The sequence below is a fragment of the Chionomys nivalis genome, chromosome X (genome assembly GCF_950005125.1).
Source record: "Chionomys nivalis chromosome X, mChiNiv1.1, whole genome shotgun sequence".
In the NCBI taxonomy this organism is placed as follows: Eukaryota; Metazoa; Chordata; class Mammalia; order Rodentia; family Cricetidae; genus Chionomys; species Chionomys nivalis.
Genome location: NC_080112.1, coordinates 21,624,295 through 21,644,453, shown reverse-complemented (window position 1 = coordinate 21,644,453; position 20,159 = coordinate 21,624,295). Strand labels below are relative to the sequence as shown.

At 43.1% G+C, this 20,159-nt stretch overlaps 2 protein-coding genes across 3 annotated transcripts in view; one reads left to right on the top strand and one right to left on the bottom strand.

Annotated features, from left to right (window-relative positions):
• Positions 1-502: 502 nt before the first annotated feature.
• Apex2 (apurinic/apyrimidinic endodeoxyribonuclease 2) lies at positions 503-18,685 on the bottom strand. Of its 2 annotated transcripts, XM_057759564.1 has the most exons (9): positions 18,191-18,685; positions 16,455-16,654; positions 15,451-15,568; positions 14,507-14,867; positions 13,830-13,913; positions 12,777-12,957; positions 12,124-12,270; positions 11,389-11,458; positions 503-1,663 (listed from the first exon to the last, which is right to left on the bottom strand). In XM_057759564.1, the coding sequence occupies exons 4-9, from the start codon at positions 14,658-14,660 to the stop codon at positions 746-748; spliced, it is 1,554 nt and encodes a 517-aa protein (XP_057615547.1). In that variant the 5' UTR covers positions 14,661-14,867; positions 15,451-15,568; positions 16,455-16,654; positions 18,191-18,685; the 3' UTR covers positions 503-745. The 2 variants fall into 2 exon arrangements, with proteins under 2 accessions (XP_057615547.1, XP_057615546.1); XM_057759563.1 differs by having other exon boundaries at positions 14,507-15,568.
• The window catches only part of Pfkfb1 (6-phosphofructo-2-kinase/fructose-2,6-biphosphatase 1), a 63,393-nt gene continuing 58,220 nt past the window's right edge, over positions 14,987-20,159 (top strand). The window contains exons 1-3 of the mRNA XM_057759566.1: positions 14,987-15,002; positions 15,574-15,673; positions 16,585-16,716. Coding sequence (XP_057615549.1) covers positions 16,689-16,716 — 28 coding nt within the window. The 5' untranslated portion in view covers positions 14,987-15,002; positions 15,574-15,673; positions 16,585-16,688. The remainder of the gene's footprint in view (positions 15,003-15,573; positions 15,674-16,584; positions 16,717-20,159) is intronic.

Genomic DNA, 20,159 nt, shown 5'->3' with positions numbered 1-20,159 from the left:
ATATGTCTTTCATGATCCACTATCCTCTTTTCTTCCAATACTATGTTATAGGATTTACAAGCTTTTCTCAAGGTGAAGGAAGAGGCTTGGCCATAGTACACAATGTCTTTACACAAGGTTCCCAGCAGGGAACTAATAATCCTACTGGTTGAGGTGGTCACCTTCCCTGAGACTTATGGTATCTCAGGCTCTGTAACTCTGAGGGCTGAAACACCCCTTTTTTCTCTCTGATGACAATTTGTCACAGCTGAAGAACACACTACTTGGGAAGCTATTGTTTAAGTATACACAACCCACACCACACCCACCTTCCTCACTGATCCAACCTCAGAGCTGCAGATAATCCCGAGAGCTCACCAGCCTCTCTCAGGAGCACGGCTCCTCTGGCTACCATGTTGCTTTGGCAGTATGGAGGCCAGAAAGCCTACTAGTACTGAGAGAGCCTCTCTGACTCAACTTTCTAGATTACATCAAAATATCCACTCAACATGGTACACTGAAACAAAGACTTTATTTATGAATGAATACAGTGTCCAGCAAGGGCAGAAGGGATTTAAATTAGTTCCCTGTAGATATGTGAGAAGAGGGAGAAGGCATTAGAAGGGAAGGGAGAGAGGGAAATAAGAGAAGAGGAAGTAGAGAAAGAAAGGAAGCCTCAGGGAGAAGGCAATTTCAGAGACAATGACCTGGCATCAGACACTGTACATAGGGTAACCATGTCAGACATCCCTAGGCCTCAGTTGTTTCAGCTGGGCCTGCTCCAGAGAAAAAAGTTACAGCGAGCAGAGGGGTCACTGGGAGGACCTCGTGGCCTAGCACACATGTAGAACTGGCGGCCCAAGTTGGGTCCTGCTTTCTTCACGGTACGCATCACACATGGCTCCCTATGGCCTCCACAAAGGGGCATAGGGGAGGGCCCACTCAGCATAGACTTCCAGAAGGAGGTCCGTACTTCCTTCTCATTTTTGGCCTCTGAAACCTTGACTTTGTCTTCCACCACTGTGGCCACTGTCACCTCTTCTGGAGTCTTTGGGATTGTAAGAGGGCCCACCAGAGGCAGACTAGGTAGCCCCACATCAGGAGAAGGCTGGGGAAGGCTAGAGGAAGGCTGGAAGTAACTCATCAGGTTTTTCTGGTTCCTTTGGGAGACACCTTGACTTTTCCGAGGCCTGGTTGAGTGCATGCGAGCTTTGCTTGGGTGTTTCTGTACCTGGATTTGATGGCTGGGCTGCAGGACTGTCTGAACTCGTACAGGTTCTTGTTCAAGAGGAACTAGGAAGCGAAGAATCTTGAGCTGGGTACCTGCAAACTCAGGGAGGAAGCGGGTACACAGAGCTGGGCACTGTTTTGCTGGCACACAGGACACATTCAAGACAGCTCCCACAGGGCAGTGGTCAGAACCCATCACATCAGGGAGCAGGAAGGAGGACTGGAAGATATCTATGACCAAGCTCCTGTCTCCTAATACATAGTCAAGTCGAGAGCCATAGTTGAGATGGCGTGCACCACTGACCACTGACCAGCAGGTGAAGGCCCTCTCCTGTTTTGGATGGAACCAGCGGTAGCTATCCATGAAAAGCCCTATGTGGGATCCAGCCTCCATCCCTGGGCTACTGAGCAAGCCATCCATCCACTTACGTCCTGGGTCCTCTTCAAAGCACTCCTGGGGAAGGAAAAGTGAATTAAAAGCCAAAACTAGATTCTTAAAATAGGAAGAAATTTAGACTTAACTGCTTCATTTTACGAATAAAATTTGGTTGTTCTAAAGATTCTTGGTTCAATGCCATACAGTCCAGACCAGGCAGAGCTAGGCTTTGGTGTATTTTCTTTTCTTTTTTGCTTCCTTTGTTTCATTTTATGAATGGGTGTTTTGCCTCCCTGTATATCTGTGCACCATGTGCATACAGTATCCATGGAGGCCAGAAGAGGTTGCCAGGTTCTCAGGAACTGGTGTAACAGACAGTTGTGAGCTGTCACGTGGGTGCTGGGAATCTAATCCAGGTCCTCTGCAAGAGGACCAAGCACTCTTCACAGCTGAACCATATCTCTGACAAGCATGAGCTTTTAAATAAAGAATGTTAGAAATCAAAGCCTGGGGTTGGAGAGAAGGCTCCGTGGTTAAAATGAGTACTACTCTTGAAGAGGACTTGAGTTTGGTACCAGCACCCACATAGAAATCTCAACCCTCTCCCCCCCGCCCCCATCATTCCAGGGAATCCAATGTCCCTTAGCCTCTGTGGACACCTATACTTATGTGCAGATACCTCTATAAGACACATAATTTAAAATAAAAATAAATCTTTTGAGAAGTTCCTGTTTGTCTTTCTCTATCCCACATTATGCTTACCCTGACATAAAAGCCCCATCTGAAGGTCTGTTGTTTGCTTAATCAAAGGAATTCCCAAAATTCTTTACAAAAGATTGAAAAACAAAACTAAGCATGTTGGTTACACCTGGAATCCCAGCACTTAGGAGGCTGAAGCAGGAGGACTGCCACCCTGGGTATATTGTAAGACCTCATCACAATAAATAAAAGTGGTGCCTCTAGAGAGAAGTAAGCCAAAATCAGGAGTTGGAAGAATGCTACTTTTCCTTTAAGATTCCCCACTCCATGCCAATCGATTTATGTTATGTGTCAATGTCCTCACTGACATCCCTCCTCCCTCTGGAGCTTGGGGGATTCAGGCATCCATGTCTGATCCCTGATCCACCCGCCCATGCATTTATCCAGTTCGCCCACTTACACACCCACTGATTTGGTGCAACAACATAGTCACAGAACAGCTGTTCAGTGGCAGAACTGACACTGGCGCAGAGTAGATCTTGGTAACAAAGGCTGTTACTCTGGGGAAATGATCTGGAAACAAGAGGTGAAGCCCATGTGGTAGTAATTTCAGGAGAGGAAGTGCCAAACTGAAATAACAGCTCTGTGATGGGTTTGCGCAAACTAAATGACCCAAGGGAACACCAGACTGAAGATTCTAGTAGGGTGAGACTGCCACTGTCCATGAAGTAAAAGGTGATGGCTACTGGAACTAGCATGGTGCCAAAGAGGACGTAAAATACAATCACGATAACGTGGCCGGCTGTGGGGACGGGGTAGAAAAGGACAAGAAGAGCAGCTCTGGAGAGAAGCTCGCACTTGGCAGGGTTTATCATCTTTGCCACGCTGCCACCCCGCCACATTAGCCAAGTTCTGCTAAGAGCCATACCTGTGTTTCTGTCCGTGGCTCTCTTCAACACCAGTCAAGTAATCCTCCCATGCCCCCTTTCTGAAGCACCTCCAGGGATGACTGTACCATGTCAACACTGACCACGCCTTGGATGTTGATATACAGTTTTTGTTTTCATCCATACTTTCTAGATGATAATTCCACCTCACAGCAAATCTTAGAAACTACCACTTTTTTTTCCCCCAGGGAGGACCGTATAAACTAACCCTTCTCCACATTTTGACAGCCAGTGAGAAGTCTTGGTCTGACCCTTGTCTGTGTTAGGGCATTAGACCCCCACCCCAGACTTTCCACCTGGGAACCCAGTGCCATGCTGGCCCGGGAAGCAGGTAGACCATCTTCACTCTCCTTCCTGTCCTACATTGCAATTCCTCAGACTCACCCCCAGCCCCGGGGCAGAATACTTACAGGAGATGGTCCTCTCACCTTACTTTTACTCCCCATAGACTCCACCACCAAGCCTTGAGGCAAACCTAACGTCCCTACTTTCCGTGAACCCCTAAACCCTTACCCTATCAAACCCTCTACTGCTCCTTTGTGTCAACTGCTGATACCTAGAGACCCTTTCTATTTGGTTGCCCAGTGTCCACACTGATCTGGAAAGCAGCTGGATCATCTTGCCCTCCTTCCTGTTCTCCGCTGTAATTCTTCTGGTTCCATCCTCGGCCCTGTAGCAGACCACTTGCCGGGGCCGATCCTCCCACTCTGTTTCAGTTCCCTAGGGACTCCACCAAACCGTGCAGCAGACCCGGTTTGCCTCCTTCCTGGAGACCCTTTCATCACCCCTTTCCTTTATGTTAGTACCCAATACCTAAAAACACTTTCTACTGGGAAACTGCACTGGCCACACATGGCAGGGATTCAATTAGTTGAATCACAGCGTAGTTCCTCTATTGCGATCTCTTCGTTCTCAGCCTCAGTCCGGAAACAACCTGTGGAGAGTGCTCCTCCTCCTACCTCAACTCTAGCCACTGGAGACTCCAACTCTTGGTTCAAACCTAGGGTCAACCTAGCCCATTCATGCCTGCCTTTCTACATAATTCTTTGCCTTACTGCAACCTATTTGATAGGTCTCCTCTTCCCACCACACCTCCCAACTCCCTGTGAATGCTATCTCTAGGTGTGAGCAGTATCCCCTTGGTTCTTTCCTGAAGGTGTTCTCAGTCTTTTCTCCTAGCCCAGCACACTGTGGCAGAGTGTCTGAGCAAACACTATCAAGCAATGCACAGCCATCACACTTTCCTAAGATCCAGCGATGGCAACAGAAACCAAGGAATAGACACTCACCCAAAAAGGACCAGACCAAATAATAGCACCTATAATTACAATCTTCCTAATCCCCAATGCCTAGACATCAACTTAAAAACACAGTAATAACCAGGACAGTGTGGCTCCACCAGAATTCAATAACTCTACTATAGCAGCCCCTGAGAAATCTAATATAACTGGAACACAAAACAAAGACTTCAAAATAGCTATTATAAATTATGTTCAAGGACCTTAAAGAAGGCATAAATCCCTTAGTGAAGTCTGTGAAAACACAGTGGAATCAAATAATAAATATACTTCAAGACCTGAAAGTAGAAATAGAATCACTAAAAAAAAAAAACTCAAACTGAGATAAAACTGGAAATGAAAAATTTAGGAACTCGAACAGGAACCTCAGAGGCAAGACTCACCAACAGAATATAAGAGATGGAAGAGAGATTCTCAGGCTTTGAAGACACGATAGAAGAAATGGACACATCTACCAAAAAAAAATGTTAAATCTAAAAAACTCCTGACATAAAACATCCAGGAAATTTGGGACACTAAGAAAAGATAAAATCTAAGAATAAAAGGAATAAAGAAAGGAGAAAAAATCCAGGTCAAAGGAACAGAAAGTATTTTCAATAAAATCATAGAAGAAAATTTCCTCACCCTAAATAAAGAGTTGGCACGGAATAACCAAAATACTAAACATACAGAACAAAGAAAGATAATTGAAAGTTGTAAGGGAAAAAGACCAAGTAACACATAAAGGCAGACCTGTTACAATTACACCTGACAGCTCAGGGAAACTCTGAAAGCCAGAAGGTTCTGGTCAAGCATTATGCAGACCTTAAGAGACCATGGATGCCAGCCCAGACTACTATACTCAGCAAAAGTTGTACTCACAACAGGCAGAGAAAGACATTCCATAATAAAACCAAAATTAAACAGTATATATTAACAACCTTCTTCAGGAAATACCTTCAGTATTTTGTTGTTGTTGTTATTCAGGATTGTTTGAGCTATCCCGGGTATTTTGTATTTCCTTATGGGGCTGAATATTGTCCTTATAATTTCTGTAAAATTAATTGTTGGTATTTTGATGGGAGTGCATTGAATCTGTAGATTGTTTTTGGTAAGATAGGCATTCTTCAAATATTTCAAAAACTAGAGAATATGACATTTAAAATGTTTAAGAATTTAGGACTTTTCATGACAATGAGACACACCTGCTCCTGGCAGAACCAATTGCTTCAAGAGGAAAATGGGCATCTAAGAGGCTTCTTACGGAGTTGGTTAGCCATTTGGGCAAAAAACTGCTCTTGCCTGGACTGCTTGATGAACTGGACATGCAGGACCCACAGAAAAATGACTGCTGAATTTGCCTAAAGGTAAGATGATCTTTTAGGGGTTTGTGCTTCATAAAAGAGTCTGCTAGACACAGAAGAAAGTGACTGACAAACTGCCAAAATAGGCAAAACTGTTTTTGAAATTTCCTGCTTCATGGAAATGTCTACCAGATACTATGCACCTGTAGGCTAAAGATGGGTGCCTGCAATGTTACAGAAGAACTTTGGGTGAGTGTCCAGGTAGCGAGATGTCTCTGTCATTTCTAGAGTTTTGGAAGTTGCTTACAATGCACTTCCTATTAACTTAGGTAATATTATATCCTTCTGGAGTCTTTGACGGAATTAAAAAATAGAAAGTAGTTTATAAATATTGTAACTGTAATTCTTGCTTGATACCTGTTTTGTTATATGTAATTTTACTATGTTAAAGTTAAAGCCTTCCTTTTTGTTTAAACAGAAAAGGGGAAATAGTGTGGGAGGTCCTTCTATGTGTTGCTTTTATTGGTTAGTGAATAAAGAAACTATCTTGGCCTATGATGGGGCAAAAGAACAAAGCTAGGCAGGGAAAACTAATGTAAATGCTGGGAGAAAAAAAGGCAGTGTCAGAGAGAAGCCATGTAGCCCTGCTGGAGCTGGACGAAACTTTACCCGGTAAGACACAGCAACGTGATGATACAAAGATTACTAGAAATGAGTTAAATTCACATGTAAGAGTTAGCCAGTAAGAAGCTAGAATTAATGGGCCAAGCAGTGATTTAATTAATATAGTATCTGTGTGGTTATTTCGGAGCTAAGCAGCCAGGAACCAATGAGTTGCCTCCTCCTTGCTACAACGGCCTTATTCCCAATCTCAAATTGTACTACAGATCTATAGTGATAAAAACAGCATGGCATCAGCATAAAAACAGCCATGTTGACCAATGGAATAGAAAGGAAGAACCTAATGCAAGTCCATACATCTATGGGCATCTGATCTTTGATAAAGAAGCCAGATATACATACCAGAAAAAAAGGATCATCTTTCACAAACAGGGCTGGTCAAACTGGATGGTTACAGATAGAAGAATGCAAATAGATACAATACATACTTAACGACCAGCATAAAACTCAACTCCAAATAAATCAAAGACCTTAATATAAGGTCAGAAATCATGAATGTGATAGAAGAGAAAGTGGGGAATAGCCTTGAACTCAATGGCTCAGGAGAAGACTTTCTGAACAGAACACTGATAGTACAGGTACTAAAAACTACAATAAATAGGTCCTCATCAGAATGAAAAGCTTCTGTATGGATACCATCATTCTAACAAAGCGGCAGCTTACAAAATGGGAAAAGATCTTCACCAACTACCAACTACATATCATAGAGGACAAATAGCTTTAACATATAAAGAATTAAAGAAGTGGACAAAATATAACCCATTTAAAAAATGGGGTACAGACCTAAATAGAAAGATGAAACACAAATGGCTGAAAAACACTTAAGAAATCTTTAACATGCTTAGTCATCAGGGAAATGCAAGCCAAAATCATTCTGAGATTTTATCTTACACTAGTCAGGATAGTCAAGGTGAATCAAACAAATGATAGCTCACACTGTATAGGATGTGAAGTAAAGGGAATACTCATCCCTCTATTGCTGTTGGGAGTGCAAACCTGACCAATCACTATTCCAATCAGTGTGGCAATTTCTCAGGAAGTTGGGAATAGATCTACCTCAAGCTCTAGCTACAGCACTCTCGGGAATATACCCAAAGTACTCTACACCCTACTACAGAGATTGGTGTAGGAGGTCCTTCTGTCTATGTGTTGTTTTCATTAATGAATAAAGAAACTGACTTGGCCTGTTGATGGGGCAGAACTTAAGTAGGCAGTGAAGATGGAACTAAATTCTGGGAGGAAAGCAGAGTTGGAGAAATGCCATGGAGCTGCTAGAAACAGACGCTGGTAATTTTACCTGGTAAGCCACTGCCATGTGGCAATACACAAATTAATAGAAATGGGTTAAATTAATATAAGAGTTAGCCTATAAGAAGCTAGAGCTAATGGGCCAAGCAATGATTCAATTAATACAGTTTCTGTGTGGTTATTTCGGGGCTAAGCTAGCCAGGCAGCTGGGATGAACAAGCGGGCCCTCCTCCTACAAGAGACACTGCTCATCCATGCTATGTTCACTCCTGCTCAATTTATAACATCCAAAAATTGGAAACAGCCTAGGTGTCCATCAACAGACAAATAATTAATAAAAATGTGATACATTCACACAATGGAGTATTACTCAGCTATTTAAAAATAAAATCATAAAATCCACAATTATATAGATGAAACTAGAAAAATCATCTGGAGTGACGTAACCCAGACCTAAAAAGACAAATACAACATGTATTCACTTATATGTGTATGTTAGTCTTTAAGCTTTCAATGGGCACACTAGTTATAGAGTAAGGGATTAGGAGGGATGGAAGTATTTCCTAAGGAAGAAGAAATAGAATACATAGAATACAGTTATGGTTATGGAGAGGTGGGTGGGAGGTGGGGTTGGGTGTGACCTGAAGCAAGAGGATTAAATAGAGATAGGGAAAAAAGAGGAAGGTAAGAAAGAATACATTGAGTGACAGCTAAGACTAAAGGCAATCCAAGTTGTCATATTAAACCTACTACAGTATAAGCTTATTAATATATACTCATAAATGAAAGAAGTATAAATGAAATCACCAAATAACGGACAAGCAAGCTCCAACTAGACACCTCCTGCTAAGAATTGAAACCTCCAGTACCAGGAATGGGTTACATATAATTGAATTGTTGACCAAATGAGCCCCATGGACACCCTAACACAATTCAGGCTATTTCCAAGGCTATTGATTGCTCTTTACAAATTGAGGGTAAAGCCCTATTGTAAAGACAACACAAACATATCTCATTGAACACAAAAAAGTCAAGCTGGTGCCTTACGAAAGCCAGTACTCTGCACATTACCAAAGGACAAAGGTAATTATCAACTCAGATATAAACCCATTGATAAACAATGGTGACCTGAATGCACGATATACTCTTCTGTAATAGTAGCACAGAAGTCCTGGGAGTAAGCAACCACTTTCTGATTGGATTTACCCATGTCTGACACTACCCTGGTGGCCAAGAACCTGAGGCTAAATAGTCAGGGACTCGAGGGGGGGGGGGGACTAAATACCATTGTTCTGCTAAAGGAATATAGCAATATAATGACTTGTACACCCATTAGTGCCTTGATGAGCTATCATCGGAGGAGCTTTCACCTGAAGAAAATGGGAGCAAATACAGAGACCCACAACTGGACAATGTGTAGAGTGACAGATCATGGAACATTCAGTCCTAAACCTAAATAGGATATCTTCATCAAACTGTTCCCCTCAGAGCTCAGGGAGATATGCAGAGGACAAAGAGGAAAAATTGAAAGAGCCGGGGGGATAGGAGACAGAAAGGAAACAATGCCACACACACACACACACGAACTCAGAGACTGGGGCAGTTTGTACAGAGCCTGCACAGGTCCAAGCCACATGGGTTCCAGCACTGAAAGTGGGAAATGGACATCACCGCTAACCACAAAGCAATCTACAACAGACAACTGCTCACAAAGGAAAACTCAGTTTTCTACAATAGAATGTCACTGGATATGTTAACCACCCTGAAGGGAAGGCTCCATGCCAAGCAGTAAGTGGCCAACACCAAACATGATGGTACTTTTATAGATCTTTGAGTATTTTTTTTCTTTACTGGCCTTTTGCTTACATATTATGCTTTCCAATTTTGTGTTTTTATGCTTTCTCCCTCTGTGTGTGTGTAAGGAAGGTGTACAGTTGCATGAATACGGAAAGAGGGGAAGAGCTGGGAGATGAAGGAGGGGAACAATAATCAGAATATATTGTGTAAAAAATCCATTTTTAATAAAATAAAAGATCCTCATTCCAGAGGATCCATCCCTGAACCATTGAGGAAGGAATGATGAAAAGCTGCCACAGGCCTTGATGGGCTTCCCTATTCCACCTTCAGCACATACTTAGGCAGTGAAGTTTCCATAAAACCCAAAAGCAGGGTTCAGAGAACTGGACAGCTCAACATGTAGAGGTGCAAGAAGACAAATGAAGACTCATCCATGTGTTGGGAGAATGACTCACCCAACTCCACAGGAACAGAAGCTGGCACAAATGACCCTTCCAGACTTTCCTCTGCATGTATTTCTTCATCTGTCTATTTATATTATTTCAAACATTCTTTATGGATAATCATTAGACTTAAGTTAGAGTGGCTGAGTATTTCTTTGCTCTAGCAAATTAACACACAGATGAGGTCATGGGAACCTCAATTTATAGTTCAGAAGTTCCAACTGTGACTGGGTCTGAAGTGACAGTTTTGGAGAGTAGTCCTCAACCTGTGGGGTCTGACCATGTTTGGGGCATATAAGAGTTAGCCAATAAGAAGCTAGAGCTAATGGGCCAAGTTAACTGAACAGTATTAAAGGACAACTAGCTGATGTGCACAGATGCAAAGCTGTCGGCTTGCTTGGAGGTAAGGAGAAATCTCCACCCCTTTTGAGCTCACAGGAGTCTTCTGTTGGTTATTATAGGATGAGAGCAGAGGAAAACAGGCAGTTTGCTTTTGTAGCACAGCAGTTTTCTATGAGATGGTCAAGATGAGGACTTCATATAAATTCTAAAGTAGTGCTTCTCGAGCTTGTGTCTGTTGTAGGACTTTTCAAACACACCATCACCGTGGGTCTACACCTAAGAGATTCTGATTCCATTGTTTTGGTGTACTATTAAGGTATTGATAGGTTTGCTCTAATATGCACTTAAGGGTTAAGGAAACATTGGCCTATAGGGAATAAGAGGCTCATATAAGAAAAAGAAGAATACACTAGCAACCTACATATTCATTAATGAACAAAAGGAAAATAGAATACACATACAGAATACAATACTATTTTTCCAGAAAGAAGAATATATATATATATATATCATTTGCAGCAAATGAATGGAACTGAAAGACATGAAAACAAGGGAAGCCCAGAAAGAGAGATGTCATGTGATCTCACTCATGTATGGAAGTCTAAAATGTTGATTTCATGGAGCAGAGTAGAGCAGTTGTTACCAGAGTCCAGGAGAGGTAGGAAGAAAGGGAGAGAGTAGCTGCTTAATGTGAACAGCTTGATAGGAAGATAAAGACCTAGCAGTGTTCCACAGTATAGGAAGAGCTAGCGATAAATTATTTCATATTTCAAACCTTGTAGTTCAAAGAAGTTTTCATTGCTTGCCCATACAGAAAGACAAATATTTGAGGTGACAGATTAGGCAATTTATCCCATTTGACCATTATTCATGCCAAAATATTATATCATATTCCATAAATATGTACAATTTTTACATGTAATTTCAGAATAAAAAAGGATACATTCAAACCAAGCACTGTTTTTCCATAAAGGCACCTTTGGTGCCAAACTCCCAGTACTGCATGGGATACTTGAAGGAACAGAACCAGAGAGGGAGGGGCCTAGAGTTTCGAGGGAGCCTTACCAGACTGCCTGCGTCACAGTGGTCAATGGGCCGATGAGCTGAATTCAGGTCCCCCAGGATTATCACATGGCTGAAAAACACAACGTGGGGTTGTCAACCGGACATTCAAGAATGAGGAGTCCCATGTACTTTCCCCCCAGGTCTGAGAGCTTGGAGATGCAACCTCCCCCTAGAGCTTTTGCTACCAAATACTCATAGCAGAGCGCCTCTTCCATTCTCCCATCTGGACACTTCTCACGCACGAGGAACCAAATTCTGAGCAGCAGAGTTGACACTATTGCATATGATATGAATGCTTCAATGACCTCTATCTAATGCCATCCTTCTCGTCCTTCAAAGCTGAGCTCAGACACCACTGCCTGGAGGAAGTGCCCCTTGATTACTTTAACCTCCTCCCACTTTTTTCCTGTCCATCCTTGGAACTAGGCACTTTACCACTCTTGCCTCATTTTATCCTCAAAACTCTTCTCTGGGGGTAGGCGTTTGGAAAAAGAGAACAGGGACCACAGCTACCCTTGAGCAAAGAGCTCGGAGTACAAAGACAGTGTTCATGTCACTTTACTCTGTCCCCACAGCTCTTAAGACACCAAGGCCTGTTCAGGTCAGCACGACAGTGTTCAAAATTAGAGGATAAAGGAACTCAAAGACAAAATGCTATATCCTTTTATGGAGCACGACACAAGGCGAGTCACCAAGATGAACTCAACCAAGCCCGGCTGCCTAGATTTACAATACCTGCCAGCTGCCAAGAGCGCTTCTGCTCGGATCTGCAGCAGGCGATAGAAACGCATCTTGAAGGTCAGCCGCTCAGGCCTCCCAGGATCCGCATGGGGACAGTACACATTGATGAGAGTCAAGGTCTTCTCCTTCCCTTCCAATGTGCTGGGGAGAAAAGAGCCCCCACACAAAGAGTTCAGTTCTAAGACTCCCCGTCCACAGCTACACCATGCAGCTCCCAGTTAATGGTTGCCCATGGGATAGAAGAAAAAGGGTTAGGGAGACACAAGCAAGCAGGCACGAGCAGGTCTAGGGGATAGGCTCTGGGTGAAGTAAGGAGGGCTTAAGAGTCCAGGTAAACTGGGGGATAATTCTGCCTTTTATGAAGATGAGATACCCAGAAAGAATCCAATTTGGAGCAATGAGTTCTGTGTTGGCTAAGCAGCTTTTGAGTAGCCTGTGGTAATTAGCTGTACTCCCACTGTAGAGAGGGGAACACAAGGCTCAAAAGGAAGCATGATTTGCCAGGATCACTTAGCCCACCCAGTACTAGAGTCCAGGAAAAGAAAGTTTGGGAACTATAGCAACTGCATACCTATAAGATGGACCTTATATTATGGACACTGACTAGAACCAGAGATGGTCTGTAGTAGGAAGATACAGGCTATTACCGGATCTTGTGCTGGGTAAGGACGGCCCGGCCCTCACTATCCAGAACCCGGAGTTCCTCTTGGGTGAACTCATCCAAGTTTCCATAGCAACCAACATCCCCATTCTGGGTGGCAAACACACCACTCAGGCCTTCTTCAGCAGCCACTGGGGTAGCACTGTCCTTACAAAACGTAGCCACACCTGGGGACAAATAGAGTATTCTGAATAGGATCAGCAACCAAAATACTACTGTACAGCCTGTTCCACTCTAAATGTACCCATACAGGGAATAGTTTTTGATATCTTTGTTAAATGTAACTCAAGGGCCATTATATGGCTCTGTAAAATCTGAAGCAACCAACCCATACCCTGAGGCCTCAGATTCATGTAAAAAAAAAAAAAAACAACAGAATGGTCAGGCAGTGGTGGCACATGCCTTTAATCCCAGCACTTGGGAGGCATAGGCAGGAGGATCTCTGTGAGTTCAAGGCCAGTCTGATCTACAAAGCCAGAGCCAGGACAGGCTCCAAAGCTACACAGAGAAACCCTGTCTCAAAAAACCAAAAAAAAAAAAAAAAAAAAAAAAAAAAAACCCAAAAAACAAAAAAAACAAAAAAGCCACAGAATGTTTTACTTTACAAGAACAACAACAATGTATATTACACAGATACATGACAAATGCTGATAAAATATTGGCTATTAGTATTAACACATGCATAAATGTCTAAACCCTTGTAAGAGCCTAGAAAGTAAACATTAACCTCATTTTCTAGATAAGAAACCTGAGATACAAAGGTAAAGTAACTTTCCAGCAAAAACACAGCTAGGAAGTGAGCCACGGCCTGAACCCTAGCAGATCAGCTCCAGAGCTCACCCAATTTTTACTGTACTTCTGAGGGCCAAAAAGATAATCTGGTACATAAATATTAATGTAACCTCAGATTTTATGCAGCTTTAGCTCTGGAGATGAAAAGTTGGAATATATTACCTTCTCGTTAAATACCCAAACACTTCACTGCTACTTGCTCCCATCACCAACATTAAGTTAAATACCCCCAGAAGACCCCATTTACCAGAATAGCCGCTACGGCTGCGGCTGAAGCTGAAATAGGAGTTATAGCCCTCAACAACAGCCAGGGGCTCTGTCAGTACATCTCCTGGGAAAAAAAAAATGTAATACAAAGTCAGAGGTAAAACTAGCACCATGGACCCATGAAAGACTAGAATAACAGTTACAGGCTAATTACTAGTGTACATCAGAGCCATAACTAGGGGGAGGAAGTGTTTATGATGACAGGAGCTGGAAACATAGAAAGGTCAGGGAGGTAAATGATATTCAAATTAGATGGGAAAAACTGAGGAGAACAAATCAGAGCTAAGTCTTATGGTCTAGGTGATGTGAGGATTGCTGGAAGGATGCTGGCAGTGGAACTGAGATGGGAGCAGGGATGGAGAACTAAGGAATCTGCCTCGGGGGCGTGGAAGGAGAAAATTCAAGGCATGGAGTTGGGGCGGTAGAATGGGCGGGAATCTGTGCATGAGGGTTTCAACTGGGAGAGCAGAACAGGAGTGGGAATTAAGGGCACTAGCTGGGGTGGGGGTTTAAACGGGAAAGGGATTAGTGCTTTCAGGTGGGTAGAAGGGCAGGATTCTAAGTATCGATAAACGGAAAAGTGAAATGAGGTGGAGCAGGAAGCGAAAGTTAGCAGAAGGAAAAAAAGGTAAAAGTCCTGGATTCTCGAATGCTTACTGGTCACTTTGGTCTCCTGAAGACAAACAATATCGGCATCCAACTTGTCCAAAATGCGTCGCAAGGCTGTGGGACAGTTGCTGGGTCCCTGGCATGTCAGCCCTTGCAGGGGACTCCGGATCCCATTGATGTTCCAGCTTACCACACGCAACATTTTGGTAAACTGTCCCGTTTCACGAAGCAAGCTTAGGCGCGGAAATTCATTGCCACCTCCCGGAAGTGAGCTAGAGCTCCTCCTTCCACGCGCGTGTGCGCAGGCGTTCTCATCTGGTCCCTCCGCCCCCTCCGCGACGGCAGGACGCACGCAGGGCGGGGCTTCGAGTTCAGTTCTTACAGGCGGGAGACGGAACTAAGGTCGAAGCTGTAGGAAAACCGGGCTTGGTCGTACAAGCTTATAACCCCAGTACTCAGGAATCTGAGGCACGGGCAGTCATGAATTTATGGCCAGCCTGGGCTACATAACAAGACCCAGTCCAAAGCCTGTGAAGAGTGACTGGTGAGAAGCGCGTCCCTGGTTGGGCTCCAGAAGAAAATTCTGGCCGCATGCTGGCCTGGACGCCTGAGTCTGACTGCTGTTCTCGACACAAAAGTCCCCTTGATGCGTCAGGTTACTTACAAATGGGATTTTGTCACTTTGTCAAAGGGCGGGCCTCTGGGAATTCAAATTCAGCCAAAACCCTGCCCCCCATCGAGGCAGAACTCCAGTTTAAGTGGGCGGCCCCTGGCGGTGGCTGAGTGGCCTCGGCCCCTGGTGTCCTTTGGGCCATGGCATAGAGAACTTTTTCAGTTGGAAGATGAAGCAGTTAATTAAGAACCTAGCTACTACGGTAAGGCTTAGGAGAATGACCTCTGTTTTTATTGAGCCTGGAGGCAGGAGACTTCCTCAAATCCTCCCTGTATAGCCTTATTCTTATAGCATGTAAAGGATGACACAGAACACATACTTGCATTTGGCTCCATTTCTCAGATGAGCAAAATTGAGGCCTGGAAAATTTAAGCTTCAGAACAGTATTGTCTCTGTATGCAGCTGTGGTTTTCCCGTCTACATTGTGTCCTTTCATTCTTAGGATAAACCAGAAAAAGGCGCCGAAGCTAAGTAGAAGTTGAGTAAATTCGTCCCAGTCTCACAGAAGTGGTAGAGCCAAGATTTAAACCCTTCTTACTCAGGTAAACGATCGAGGTTTTTTTTTTTTTAATTGAGTTAAAATTTTCTGTCCACGCACCCCTGCATTTAGGTATTTTCCTGTGGGTACACCTACACTCTGTGGTCCATTCTGTCCTAGCATTTACCACAATGCAAACTCCCAATGATTTCTGTAGTCGCTAGATTGCAACAGCCTGAATGCAGTGGCCATCTCTGACATGGCATATATGATAAGAGAATAGGTATTTAGCAGATGGGTATAAACAGGGCAATAGCAATGGGTTCTTGGCTTCTTTTTGAGCGCACAGAAACAGAATTAACAGGCATAGCCCAATTTCTAGGGGAAAATATTACTTCCCACCCGAATGTTTTTCACTGAAAATGCTGCAGTTCTTTGTGCTTGAGCACACATACCCTCAGAATTTCACAGCCTTAGAGCCATCATCCTCTGTGGCTGCAGAAAGAGCCACAGTGGGCTGCTCTCCCACCCCCAGAGGACTTAAAGGTTACTAGTTATTGCCATCAGAAAATAGCTCTGTAATTAAGAAAAGGCTGTGTGCCTTGAGCTTTGTCCATGCTTTGGGAGTTGCTGGCTAAGGATTGAATCCCAAGAGTGGGTTAACTAGGACAAGGGAAATGAACATTTTTCTTCGTGTTGCCAGATTGTTTTCAAGCAAGAGATTTCGCCCAGACTGCACTGAAGTCAGATAGGAAGCCCAGCCCCAAGGAAATCCAGTTCTTGCTCACCTCAATAGCTGATTTAATTTCCCCATTCTCCAGTGACTTGTTAATATTAGTACTGACCTTTGGGGCAAGGTGAACACATGGTTGGACTGAAGAGAAAAGGCTGTGGGTGGCTCAGGAACTTCTTTGGCAGCCACAGCAGCTAATATTTCAACACTGCACACACCCCTTAACAAGGGCGCTTCCTCAGCCTTCCCAGGAACCAACGAATGTCTCCGGGTTTCCTATTTGATGCCACCCACTGGACCTGCTTTGGGGGTCTGTAAATGCAGGAGAGCCATTGGATAATTAGCGATGGAAGAAAAAGCCTCTAAGAGAACAGGTAGGTGAGAAAAAAGGAAAAGTAGATAGGTGTTTCACAGGTCAAAATCCTTGCTTAAGGCTCTTGGGAAGGTTTTCTTTGCAAAGGAGTTTGATTGAGCTATATATTAAAGGGTATTGGAGAGTTGGGAAAAGATGAAATGTAATTCTAATCTATCGCTCACTATTTTAAAATCCAGTTGTACTTGACTTTGTAGGACACTAGCCTAAAGGGCAATCCCCTACATCTTTGAAATTTCAATTTTCATTTTATTTTCTTTCATTTTTGGAAACAGTGTCTAACTATGTTTCCCATGCTGGCCCGAAACTTTATCCCAGACTGGCTGTGATTGTGTGATCCACCCAGACTAGCTTCCAACTATGTAGTATATTTTTTAATTCAGCGTACAATAGAGACTTTATCTCTGACCTGTCCTCTCGAATATAAAGTGGGGTTGATTTGCTATGAAACTTTGATAAGTTCTTTAGTTTCTCTGGGTGGCAATAGGCACCTTACTAAAATACCTAGCCTACTTCCCACAGAGGTCTGGCCTGATGATCAAGAAAAGGTGGGGTTTGGGGAGGCAGAATCCAAAACTCTTTGGAGAGACACTTCGGGACTTTCATGCTGTATCTGAGATTAGTGCTCTTGGCTTTTATGTGGCATCCACAGGTAGTACTACCCACAACCCTCTAGTGTGCTCCTTTCTGACTGACTATGGTCAATGAAGAGCCACTCCTATGACTAGAATGCAGTGAGCTTTGCGTACCAGATGTGAATCTGTAAACAGTGGGGGGCCAGGGTGGCTGCTGTCAGAGAAGTCCTGATATGTGCTCACCTGTGAATCTAACCCATAAGCATGTGCTCAACCATCTGTCAGTGTTCTAGCCTGTAGCAAATGCATTCACAACCACACATTTCAACACTTGCCAAAACCAGACCCCATTTATTATTATTATTGTTATTGTTGTTGTTGTTGCTGTTTTGTTCTTCGAGACAGAGTTTCTTTGTGTAGCTTTGGAGCCTGTCCTGGTACTCACTCTGTAGACCAGGCTGGCCTCGAACTCACAGAGATCCGCCTGCCTCTACCTCCCAAGTACTGGGAATAAAGCATGTGCCACTACAACCTGGCTTTCCATTTATCATTTTATTGCCCATGCGAACTGTTCTGATGCTTTAAATGAGATTCCTCTCCACACTCTGTACTCGGAGGTGGGAACACTCTCCACGGGTCTTCAAAAGTCACACTTTATAGTTTTCTTCTCTAGAGATAGTCCCACTTTAAAATTTATGGTTCAACCTTTAGCCTTGAGTGTGAATCTGATGCTGAGTAAACTCTGTCTATAACCAATACATTAAACCTTATTAGAGGGAATTTCATAATTTTATTTATTCTATTCCATCCCAAAGTTTTAAAACTTTCTTAGATGTCCCTCTTTACCTCAGACAAATCGCCGCCCCCCCCCCCACATTCCCTGAAAGGTGTTATACATACCATGGTGAACTGGGATTTCTTATCGCCTTATGTATCTCATCTGCAGCAGAGAGATGTAGGCTGTAAACATAGTCACTGCACAACTGTCCTCCATGCCAGAGTCTGAGATGAGCAGTTAGTAGATCACAGGGATTCAGGCCCCATCTTCAAGGAGCCCAAAGTCTAGTTAGGAAAAGAGAAAGCCTTTCTCATATAGAGATACATGTGCAATATAAGAATCAAAGGCAAAGCCTCTCTCAAGGCTCCAAGGCTGACTTTCAGAGAAGGGAAACACTAAAACAGATCTTGACAAGCACGACAGACCTCAGTGAGAATAGAAGATGCTCCAGGCTAAGCAAAAGCTTAAAGACAGGAAAATGCTGTTTCTGGGCCCTGTGAATCAGCCAGTGCAGTTAAACATGGGATCTGAGGGATAGCAGACTGAATAGATAGGTTGGGAAGATTTAGCAGAGGTTTGAATGCTAGTCTGGGGCATTTCTAGAAGGCTTGTTTTATTCTGTTTCTGGGCTGAGAATGGTGGAAAGTTTCATAGACAGGTTTAAATTAGGTTATCAAACCCAGACCCTGACTTTTACCCTTTCAGATCTTGTCAGAGGCCTTCTAGCCACCTAGCTCAGATTTCTTGCTACTAAAATTATCTTCTTGATTCTTGGCAGTGTCATAAGGACAAATTTATAAACATAAAAGTTATGTTCATGTGATTGGCTAGATTACCTTGGACAAGCTGTCCCTTCCTCAGACCCATTTCCCTGTGTTTTTACTGTGGGTGTTTGAAAGGAACAAGTAAGATAAATGAAATGATGCTTTGTGGACATTTGAAACCACAGAGACTAGTAAGATCTTTAAAATAGACTTACACTAGTTATGTGTCTTATTAGAGTTAAGAAACTTGTGTTTTATAAAGTCTGTTTCTAAGACTCTAGGGGTTCTCTGCTAATCTGAAAGACTTAGCTATTTTTTAACTTTAAATTGACACCTAATTATACATACTTGTGTGGTACTGTATATTTTAATACATGCATATAATGTGCGATGATTAATTTGGATAGGTATAACCTCAAATATCATTTCTCCTCTCTACTAGCTACTTAGAATTATAATTACTTGCTTTCAAATATTGTTATCCTTCTGATGCACAGCTTTAGAATATCAGAAGTTAGTCCTGCTCTCTACCCGAATCCTGTACCAGTTGTTCTTTCTTCCCCTCTTCTTTTCCCACTCAGCTTCTTTTTTTTTTTTTTTTTTTTTTTTTTTTTTTTTTTTGGATTTTTCGAGATAGGGTTTCTCCGTAGCTTTTGGGGCCTGTCCTGGAAGTAGCTCTTGTAGACCAGGCTGGCCTCGAACTCACAGAGATCCGCCTGCCTCTGCCTCCCGAGTGCTGGGATTAAGGGCGTGCGCCACCACCACCCGGCCCCACTCAGCTTCTTACCAACATCTTTTAGGTTCTGCAAATAAGTGAGGACATGTAGGATTTGACGTTCTATGCCAGACATAGTTAACAGAAACCGAAAATGAGTTTACCTCTTTAATTGATTCTCAGGAACTCTTCATGGTGCAAATGTTAATCCTGCGTCATAATATTATGATAGAGTTTACAGATTACTTGAAAGAATCGACTCATTTACTTCACAAATGGAACAGCAATGTTGAATAATATATATTCAACATTTCCCAGGTTTCTTTATGTATATCAATATGTTGGCTCTTTACTAGCCCTGAAGGCTAGTAAGGCACTACTTTCCTTCCCTATATACCAAATGAAAGAGCAAAACAAAGCAAAAAACAGCTAAGTCTCTGAAAAGTTAGCCTTCTGCCCAGTTTCTTAGATCCAGCAATGGGGCAAAGTGAGTTTCCACCCAGGCAGTGTGGCTTCATACTCCATTGTTCTTAACTGTTGTGATCCACTGCCACAGTAGGTGCATTGTCGTAGGTAGACTTTGGTATTGAAAGTCTTATATGATGTAGACAC

Bases quoted from the DNA above. Each gene is read 5' to 3' on its own strand.
- Apex2 (XM_057759563.1), bottom strand. From the start codon at position 14,660: ATGTTGCGTGTGGTAAGCTGGAACATCAATGGGATCCGGAGTCCCCTG. The intron at 12,958-13,829 runs GTAAATGGGGTC...ATTTGTCCCCAG, and splicing joins CAGCCGTAGCGGCTATTCTG to GTGTGGCTACGTTTTGTAAG. The intron at 1,664-11,388 runs GTAAGGCTCCCT...TTCCTTCCCCAG, and splicing joins ACTGTGACGCAGGCAGTCTG to GAGTGCTTTGAAGAGGACCC.